A 10,433-nucleotide genomic window follows, 5' to 3' on the forward strand; every position below is an offset into this window, starting at 1 on the left:
TGGGTGCTGCGCATAACAAGCTTTCTGACGATGGCTGGCAAATGGGTCCTGCGTGTCCAAGAATGATATACATCCACTGTTTTAGATAAGGACTGCAGTGAGGGGCAGGGGAATCCAGGTTAACTAAGCCATGCATATATTTCAGAATTGGAGTGAGGAGTTTTCAAATGATGTCCAACGTTCAAACTAACATGTCACCACGACTGTAGAAGACATCTGGACCAACTGGCCCGTGAGGTTGCTGTATAAGCCTCAAGGCACAGAGGAGAGTTTTTTTTATTTTTATTCAGATGAGAAATCCTTCTAATAATAATTGTATACTAGATGAGAACAACTCTGTTTTTAAGTAGGTCTAAGAGCATCTACAGCCGGACGCCTCAAATCATCCCTCATAACCATGCATGACCTAACCGGACCCCTCATATCATCCCTATATGCCCGGGCTGTCCGCGAACCCTCATATCCATCTCAAATATGGGGAGGATATGAGGGCTCGCGGACGCGTCCGGGCAGTCCAGCACGTAGGACGCGGCCCCACCCCGGACCACCTTTTCTTTTTCTTTATTCATTCTTTTATTTCTCTCTCTTCGTCTTCACCAATCACGTGCAAGTGAACCGACATATAAGAAGAAAAATAATGAGTGTGGCTGCGCGGACGGATAAATAAGGGCTCAAAACGGACACTAACCAGTCGTGTCCACGGGCGTTTAAGGGATCATATTTTATATGTCTGATTGTAGACGATCTAAGAGGAGAAACTGGGCTGCCTAGTCCTCACTGCGTCTGAAAAAATTTGTCCCTCAAGTACATACATTTGACAGACAAATTTGGGATAAGTTTTTTTGACAGAGAGAGTAGTACAAACTTAGCATGTACGTAGGACTAACCAGTAGACCAAAATAATAGTATAATGTACTAGCAATACTTATATAGGTGAAGGATAGGTCATACTTATATAGAGAACACACACACTCATTGTGAGATGAGATGAGAATGAATTATTGCTCTGGTCTGGACGGACGACAAGAGAAATTACTGCTCGTCCCCACCACCATCGTGTGTTGCACTGCAGCTGCAGGTCACAAGGACTGCAACAGTTGCATTCCTGGGATGAGAGTTAATTGTACATAAGTATCACAATTAGAGTATTGAAAGCAGATTGATACTAAGTTTGATAACTTTTACGTGTCAGTACCAACTTTAGGGCGAGCCGTTGCAGAACGGACTAAACGACGTATAAACACGTATTGACGGAGAAACTGACAGCGGGGCCCGCCTGTCAGGGGTTGAGGTGGCATCTTCTTTCGCAAAAAAACCCCTCGTTTTATATTTAATCACCTACGAAGGACCTCGTTTGCGGAAAAAACTGAAAACCAAATAAAATATTACGCGCGCCTGTGGGGTTTCGAACCCACGACGCACTACCAAGGGAAAGGGGCTCTGAGCACTACACTACGCCAATGCAGTCGATACAGTTGATGCTTAAACCTTTTTATACCATACACTGTAGAAACGAATTTTGTTGCTGGACAATTGTTTCGTTGTTTTTATTGCGTTTTTTTGTTTCGTACTATTTCTTATATCTTTTAAGACACGTCCTGGCCTTCTTCCGGTTTTCCCTTTTTAAACTTTTGCACATCTCTTTTGTATATAGGTTTTAATAAATGGTGTACACTATTTCAATACTTTCGACATTTTTAAAATTTACACCGAAATTTTTACTATGCGGCATTTTTTCAGATATTGTATATTAAAAAATGCAATGTATATAACAAAAATTTTCATCGTATATTATACAATAGTATTCAATGTGTATTTATACAATAGTATTATGAACACCATTTTTTAGTTTTAGATGAACATTTTTAAAATATGAACACCTTTCTATACTGAACTATAATACATGAACACCTTTTTTTATCATATATTATACAATAGTATTCAGTGCATATTTATAAAAAAAATGCAATGTATATAACAAAATTGTTCATCGTATATTATACAATAGTATTCAGTGTATGGTGAACATTAAAAAAATTAGCATGCAAATTCGTTAAAAAAACTAGCTAGCAAATTCGTTTTTCCAAGCAAAAAATCTAAGTAAAGTAAACTACGTATATATTTAGAAATTTTTGTAACATATATAAAACTAAGAAAAAGGAAAAAAAAAGGAAGAAGAAATGCAAGCTAGCTCCACGCCGAGGCAGACAAGCACAACGAGAAAATCAGGAAGGCAGTGGGCTAGCCCATATAAGAAGTACAGGAGGCGGCGCGCCTTGGGCTCACTCCAGCGCATGTAGTCGTCGCTAGATGGTCAATGAATATATGTAAATTTTGTTACTTATGATGTTCTTTGTACTGCCATGGTGTTTGATTAATTTTTCGGTAAAAAAGAAGTAAGTGCCACACCCCAGTACCACAAAATAAAGTTCAGAGCTACGTTGGCACGTGCAGAGAGTCAGCTCGGCGGTCAACAAAACGACACCATCTTACGAACCGGAACCCGGAGGCTATCTAGTCTTACTTTTAAATTTATAGTACGTAGTGACAACACCAAATATTGACTAGTATACGGAATTGACAAGTCTGGTGTGCATTGCAAAGCTGGGCGTGTCTGCTTGGGCGACTCAAGGTTGGATCGATAGCTCAGCGCCGTGTCGTCTTGCTTGCCGCCACGGTGAGCTTCCTGGGATTCCATCATCGTAGTACGATCGACAGCTGTGCGCGTGTCTCTATATGTGCTTGCAGCGCCGTGTGACCGCCGGCAAGAGCGGCAAGCTAGCGCAAGGTGCGACCACTTCCATGGAAAGATCGCCGCGCTGCTTGTGGCCTCGAGAATGATGCATGAGATTCCACGGAAACTCCTTATAAATTGATCACTACTCCCACAAGCTCTTCACCGCACATAGGCAAACAACCCAGCTCAATGGCCTCTCGATGCATGTCTGCCCGTATTCCCATCTTCTTGCTTGTCCTATTCTCGTCCATCTCGGCTTCTTCTCCCACTCCCACCAATGGCAATCGTAGTGACATCGATCTCGCCGCACTGCTCTCTTTCAAAGCTGGCACAAGATGCCATGTATTATTTTTTATCAATGCAGAATATTCCTCGTCCATAGCTTCTTTCCAGTTTTTATCCTGAAGAGCTTCTGTAAGATTATTTGGTTCACCAGTCGTGCACAAATTGCACCATCGAACTCGCCCATCTGTGATAATCTTGGGTTTGAAAATATTATTACGTGAGCGGGTCACGACGCGATCAGGAACAGAGGGCGGCTGCATTATTTGCTGAACTGGTGAAGCCACAGAAGATACATCGTTGTCGACACCCGTCCAAGACGTTTCTTCATTGGCTGGAGATCCTGAAAAAGATGCAGACGAGGACGTTTGTTGGCTTCGCGCTGGATGTGCGCCCGCTTCGGTAGGGCCACTCGGTGCAGGAGACCGGGGCGCAGTTGCGGCTGGTTCGGTACGGGCCCCGCGGTTCCCATGCGTGGGCGTGCTTGGCTCGGTGCGTGCCGAAGGGGCTCTGCATGCACCACCAGGGGCGGATCCAGCTATATGGCGAGGTTTGGCAGCCGCCATACCTAAAATTTGGCAAAAGTATACATATATATACTGTATGTATGAAGCTTTGAGCTGAGTCAATGGATTTTTGGTCAGTTTCGTCAATTTGGAGGATGAATACTCGCAGGGGGCAGGCAACTCATGGCCTCAAATGTATTTCGCCAGGTAGTTAGGTAGTTGTGTTGTTACCTACGTGTTTCTGCCTCATTAGAGGCCTAACTGCCGCTGAAGGAGAGAATTAAGCAATAGGTGACTTGCATCACATAAGCCCATGACCCACAAGCCCATGTTCTAAACGAGGACACAATTGGCAGTCAATTGCAAATCAATTCACATGTACTCCAGTTGATTGGACATGCTAAAAAAATGTACTAATTGATTGGAGATACACGAGCTGTTTCGTTCAAGCACGGTTGATCAGGAATCGCCTTGCAGCCGCCCCTCAAGCTTGTCTCTAGCTGTGTGATGAGCAGTGCCAACTCCGCGAAACCCAGAGCCTCACCGCTTTCCGTCTCTCCGGTGAAGAAACTAGATCTAATCGGACTCAAATCGTCTGAGGTATTACAATATACAACTAGGAGCAACGGCTACTCCTCCAAACTCATGACAATGTATGTCTTGTTGTGATATTTGTCCCTACTGCCGACCGACCGACCCACCCCTAGTCGGCTAACCTGTAAGGCATGCAACAGAGGCAGCGATTACAGAGCAACCACGCGATCTTTAGTCAGCGTGGTGGGCATGGCAGCGATCACCGTCAAGAGAGGCAGCAAGCAGGAACGTCACATAGTTATATGTTACTACATTGTTTTTTTCCCTCACAAACTCTGCCACACCTAAAAAATATTCCTGGCTCCGCCACTGTGCACCACGCGGCTGATGAGGACTGGGCGTTGGCATCTGGTCGCCATGCTGACCTATGGAAGGAGCGAATCCTGGTGCTGCCGTAGATTCTGGACAAGCATGCAATCCGCTAGAGTCCAACTCGGGCCTGCTACCACCAGCTGCACACATAAAATCAAGGCCACCGTAGCTCTTTTGCCCCTGTTTTTCCTGTTCCTGGGTACTGTCAACACAAGCATTAGATGCATTAGTAGGATTAGTCACATGATCATGCAAATCATCACCCCCTTGATCAGTACTCGTAGGATTCTGAAGGTTTGGAGGCAAAAGAAGGATTTCAGCTCTAAGACGGGCTCCGGAATTCGGATGAAGTTGCGAAAAAGGAAACACGGATTCATCAAAAATAACATCACGAGAGATATATATACGACCGGAGGAAATATCAAGACACTTGTATCCCTTGTGTTTGTTACTGTAGCCTAGGAAAGCGCACCGAGTAGAGCGGAAAGCTAATTTTCGAGTGTTATATGGTCGAAGATTGGGCCAACATGCACAACCAAAAACGCGAAGAGATGAATAGTCGGGTTTTTCATCGAAGAGTCGTTCAAGCGGAGAAAGCATATTGATGACTCGACTAGGAACACGATTAATAAGATATACAGCAGAAAGAAACGCTTCATCCCAGAACTTAAGAGGCATAGAGGCATGAGCAAGCAATGCAAGTCCGACCTCAACGATATGACGATGCTTTCTCTCAGCAGAACCATTTTGTTGATGCGCATGTGGACACGAAACATGATGAGTAATGCCAATACGCTGGAAAAAAGAGTTGAGTTTGTGATACTCACCACCCCAATCAGTTTGCATGGCTATGATTTTGGTGTTAAATAGGCGCTCAACTAAATGTTGGAAATCATGGAAGCATTGAAACACATCAGATTTGTTTCGTAAAAGGTATATCCAAGTAAATTTACTATAATCATCGACGAAGCTTACATAATATTTATTCCGACCAACAGACTCGGGTGCTTGACCCCAAACATCAGAGAAGACTAGCTCTAAAGGAGCACTAGATATACTCGAAGACCTAGGATACGGAAGCTGATGACTTTTAGCCTTTTGACAAGAATCACACACATGCTCACTAGTGGACTGAACGGAATATGGTAAATTATACTTCCTAAGAACTTGCTTGACTATTGGAGAGGCTGGATGACCAAGACGATCGTGCCACCTTGTCAGTGATGGCCTTGAAGCACCAAGAACTTGTCTACCGGAGAATGGAGACAATTTCAATGGGTAGAGGCCATGCTCACATGGGCCGTGCAAAAGAATTTCCTTCGTTGCCGGGTCCTTAACGAAAAAAGCATGAGGGTGAATTTCAACGATAGTGTTGTTATCAAAAGCAAAACGACTAGCAGAAACTAGGCTTTTAGTGGCTTGAGGAACATGAAGTACGTCATTAAGATGGAAATTTCGAGTATGATCAACAGAATTAACGACTGCATGACCGATGTGACTAATAGCCATACCTGCACCATTAGCTGCATGAACTTGTTCAGGACCATTGTAGCGAGCACGAGTTGTCAGCTTGTCGAGCTCCCCTGTAATGTGGTCAGTTGCTCCAGTATCAAAGTACCAATTGGAGTCAACTCCATATGAGGTAGTAGCTGCTCCTCCATATCTCTCTTCGGTGACATAATCTGGGTCAAATCGATACCAGCACTTATGAGCTGGATGCCCAACCTTACCACAAATTTGGCAAGTAGGCCTTTCACCGCGGGGAAGATTCGCTCCACTTCCTTGTCCTGGTCGTCCTCCGCCGCGATTATTATTGGAGTAGTTGTTATTACTGTGGCTATAGTTGTTGCCATAGTTGTTGTAGCCTCCGCGATTGTTGTTGCTGTAGCCACCGCGGTTGCCACCACCATTGCTTTTGCCGCCACGATTTCCTTTGCCACGTCCTCCTCGTGCAGCAAGATTCACCGAGGAGTTATATTGCTGCGACCCAGAATTTTGTGACTCCAGGCGCGCTTCAAAGGCAAGGAACTGAGCATAAATTTCGCTCAAAGAGTAGGCGTCAGTTCTGGCAGCAATGGATGAGACAAAGGGATTGTATTCTGCATCCAATCCAGCAAGGATTTGAGAGATCAGATCATCGTCTTCTATCTTCTTCCCTGCTGCTGTGAGTTCGTCTGCAATGCCCCGCATCTTTGTGAAGTACGCGGTGGCGGTCATCTCGTTTTTCCGATGCCGGCGAACAGGGTCCGAAGTTGGATAACTCGTGACCGAGAGACAGAGGAGTACATCTCCTCAAGGGCTGACCAGACCTGCGCGGATGTCTTCATGGAGACGACTTGAGTCAGTACTTCGCGCGAGAGAGAGGTCAGCAGCGAGCCAAGAACCTGCTGGTCCTGGGCAATCCAGCGAGCGTAGTCGGGGTTGGGCACTGTCTCGGTGCCAGATTTGTCGGCCTTCTGGACTTCAAGAGTCTTGGCCGGAGCTTCAAGCGTTCCATCGAGATAGCCATCTAGCTGGGCACCACGGATTGGGGGAAGGACCGTCGCCTTCCAAAGAAGAAAATTATCACGGCCAAGCTTATCGCGGGAGTTGTCGCCGAGGGTTGCCATGGGCTGGGCTGTTGAGGAAGACGCTCCTGAGGAACCGCCGAAGGGAACGAGCGACATCTAGTCTAGATGCGATAAAGAAGAGAAGGCTCTGTTACCATGTAAGAAAGAATAGATCGATTGATTGTGGCGTGATAACCTCCTGGTCACCCTTGCCGTATATTTATATTACTATAAGATCAGGGCTCGTTTACAGAACGGATTGATTCCGTCAAGGCAATCAAGGCCGTGTACATCATGGACTCCAAGTCCTAGTAGTAGTCCTATACATATTCTAACAAACCTAACTGGAATTTTCCCGAACAATCAAAGTTTCAACCTCCCAATGTTGCAATTTATTTCATTATCAAGTAACAAATTTACCGGTCGGTTTCCATCAGGGCTTGCATCATGTCAATACCTACAAGTACTTGATTTTTCTGCAAATTCTTTTGTGGATGTTGTACCAACATGGTTAGCCAAATTGACACGCCTTGAAGTGCTTGAGTTGGGTTCTAATCAGCTTATTGGCTCAATCCCAACTGGTCTAAGCAATCTCACCAGTCTTTCTACAATAGACATGCCCTACAACAACCTCACAGGGGAGATTCCGCCCGAATTAGGTCTTATACAGGAACTCTCACGTTTGCATCTTGGAACCAATCAGTTGACAGGTAAAATTCCAGCTTCCCTCGGCAACTTATCCAAATTATCTTACCTAGCTTTGGAAATGAATCAATTGTCCGGCCAAGTACCAACTGCACTTGGAAAAAATGCAGCTTTGACCCTTCTCGATTTGAGAAAAAACCACTTAGAGGGGAATCTAGACTTCTTATCAGCGTTGTCCAAGTGCAGACAACTCCAATTCCTTGTGATAAATGGTAATTCTTTCACAGGTGTCATCTCCAGCCATGTGGGAAACCTCAGTTCACGATTAATGATTTTTGATGCAGGTGGAAACAAGTTAATAGGTGGGCTTCCCGTAGAAATCTCGAACATAAGCAGCCTTGAACGACTAGCTCTAGATGACAACCTATTAACCGGGCCAATCCCAGAATCCATAGCTATGTTGGAAAATCTTGGATGGCTTGATCTGTCAGGTAATGACATGTTAGGCCCTATCCCAGCACAAATGGGTTTGCTTGGAAGTCTAGAGCGGCTTTCTTTCCATGCAAACAAATTATCAGGATCTATACCAAGTAGCTTTGGAAATCTTAGTTTGTTAGAAAACATCGACTTGTCTAGAAACCAGTTAAGTTCAATGATACCTGCAAGCCTTTTCCACCTAGATAAACTTATCACACTAGATATTTCTCACAATTACTTTGTTGGTGCACTACCAGTCGATGTTTCAGGTCTAAGACAAATATACCAAATGGACATTTCTTCCAACTTCTTGATAGGAAGCATCCCAGACTCATTGGGACAACTTATAGTATGCTAATCTACCTAAATCTATCGCATAACTCCTTCAAAAGATCAATTCCAGGCCCACTCGAAAAGTTAAGCAGCTTAGCATCATTAGACCTATCATTTAACAATCTCTCTGGTAGCATTCCCACGTTCCTTGCCAACTTTACATACTTGACTACCTTGAACCTCTCATTCAATAGTCTAGAAGGCCAAATACCCGAGGGAGGTGTTTTCTCAAATCTCACATTGCAATCTTTAATTGGAAATGTTGGGTTGTGTGGCGCTCCTCGCCTAGATCTTTTGCCATGCCTTGACATACCTCACTCAAGAAACAAACATGTGCTACAAATTCTACTCCCAACACTCACACTAGCTTTTGGCGCCATTGCCATTTGCATATACCTATTGTTCGGAAAGAAACCTAAGGGGGGAGAGGACAAACATTTTGTCAATGCAAATGATGTCATAGGCCATCAGATAGTCTCCTATCATGAGCTCATTCGTGCGACCAATAGTTTCAGTGAAGATAACATCTTGGGATGCGGAAGCTTTGGAAAAGTATTCAAAGGCCAACTAAGCACTGGTTTGGTAGTCGCTATAAAAGTTATCGACGTGCAGCTAGAGCAGGCCATTCGAAGTTTTGATGCCGAGTGTCAAGTGCTTCGTATGGTGCGACACCGCAACCTCATAAAGATACTCAACACATGTTCCAATCTTGATTTCAAAGCGCTAGTGCTTCAGTACATGCCAAATGGCAGCTTGGAGATGCTCCTACATCAGACCAAGAGTACAGTGCGCTTGGGATTCCTTGAGAGATTATGCATCATGCTAGACGTGTCGATGGCAATGGATTATCTACACCATGAGTACTACAATTTGATCTTGCACTGTGACTTGAAGCCTAGCAACGTGTTGTTCGATGAGGAGATGACGACGCATGTGGCGGACTTTGGCATTGCAAGGTTGATTCTAGATGACAATAGCATGACATGTGTGAGCATGCCTGGAACAGTTGGGTACATGGCACCTGGTACGCAGTTAGCTATCTCTCGTTATCTTGTTCAGTTGAATACTTGTTAAACCATTTATAAACTGAGTCCCTACCTGAAGCAATAAGGTTGAACAATTGTGCTTCAATTTATATTTATGTTTCTATTGAGCAGAGTACGGATCTCTTGGAAAAGCATCGCGAAAGAGCGATATGTTTAGTTATGGAATCATGCTCCTTGAAGTCTTCACCGGAAGGAGACCCACCGATGCTATGTTTGGCGCACAACTAACTCTTAGGCAGTGGGTTCATCAGGCATTTCCTGCAGAGCTTGTCCAAGTTGTCGATGTCCAGCTTCTACAGGGTTCCTCTCTTTCTAGCTGCAAACAGGATGGTGGTTTTCTTGCGTCGGTCTTCGAGTTGGGATTGATCTGCTCTAGTGACTTGCCTGACCAGAGGATGACGATGCATGATGTGGTAGTGATGCTGAAGAAGATCAAAGTCGAGTACACCAAACTGATAGCTACTACTATGCCACGTAGTGCAACACAATGATCGATCGTATATCCTTTCTTACGTCTCATCTATATCTATGTATAGCCTAGATGTATACATTTTTCTTCTGCACTTAGAATAGCCACATAACTCCCCGGATGTGTTAATGTGTATGACCGAATTAAAATTGTATTGGGATGTACCATTATACATCCTATTTAAGAAAGAAGGCTTTCGCCAAGTATTAAATTGATAATGCCCTCAACGGTCAATCTAGATTATATCTGGCTTTTATACCCATTTAATCATGTTTTTCGTCTCTCCGACGGTGAGAGTACTCAGCATTCTTGTTCCCTTTCCATTTACTAACAGCCGCACCCTTTCTCAAATCTGAACAAGACCAAAGAGAGGCACAAGGCTTCTCTGTTTCTAGCTGCAGACGTGTACTGAATCAAGAAACCAAGATTGATTCAGACAGTGAGTTATCATCCCGTGCCCTTGTAGATATTAGTACATTTTTT

The 10,433-nt window shown here is 44.3% G+C and overlaps 1 protein-coding gene and 1 pseudogene across 1 annotated transcript; one reads left to right on the top strand and one right to left on the bottom strand.

The window, feature by feature from the left end:
• Window positions 1–6,443: 6,443 nt before the first annotated feature.
• Window positions 6,444–6,582, bottom strand: LOC123118154 (uncharacterized; annotated as a pseudogene).
• Window positions 6,583–6,660: 78 nt separating this feature from the next.
• On the top strand, window positions 6,661–9,972 carry LOC123115346 (receptor kinase-like protein Xa21). The gene is made up of 5 exons (XM_044536518.1): window positions 6,661–6,675; window positions 7,234–7,690; window positions 8,803–9,459; window positions 9,593–9,723; window positions 9,808–9,972. The coding sequence occupies exons 1-5, from the start codon at window positions 6,661–6,663 to the stop codon at window positions 9,970–9,972; spliced, it is 1,425 nt and encodes a 474-aa protein (XP_044392453.1).
• The last annotated feature ends 461 nt before the right edge of the window (window positions 9,973–10,433 follow it).

Source organism: Triticum aestivum, chromosome 5B (genome assembly GCF_018294505.1).
Source record: "Triticum aestivum cultivar Chinese Spring chromosome 5B, IWGSC CS RefSeq v2.1, whole genome shotgun sequence".
Lineage (NCBI taxonomy): Eukaryota > Viridiplantae > Streptophyta > Magnoliopsida > Poales > Poaceae > Triticum > Triticum aestivum.

Coding starts and splice junctions, on each gene's coding strand:
- LOC123115346 (XM_044536518.1), top strand. Junction 9,460..9,592: donor AGTTGGGTACATGGCACCTG/GTACGCAGTTAG, acceptor TCTATTGAGCAG/AGTACGGATCTCTTGGAAAA. Junction 9,724..9,807: donor AACTAACTCTTAGGCAGTGG/GTTCATCAGGCA, acceptor AGCTGCAAACAG/GATGGTGGTTTTCTTGCGTC.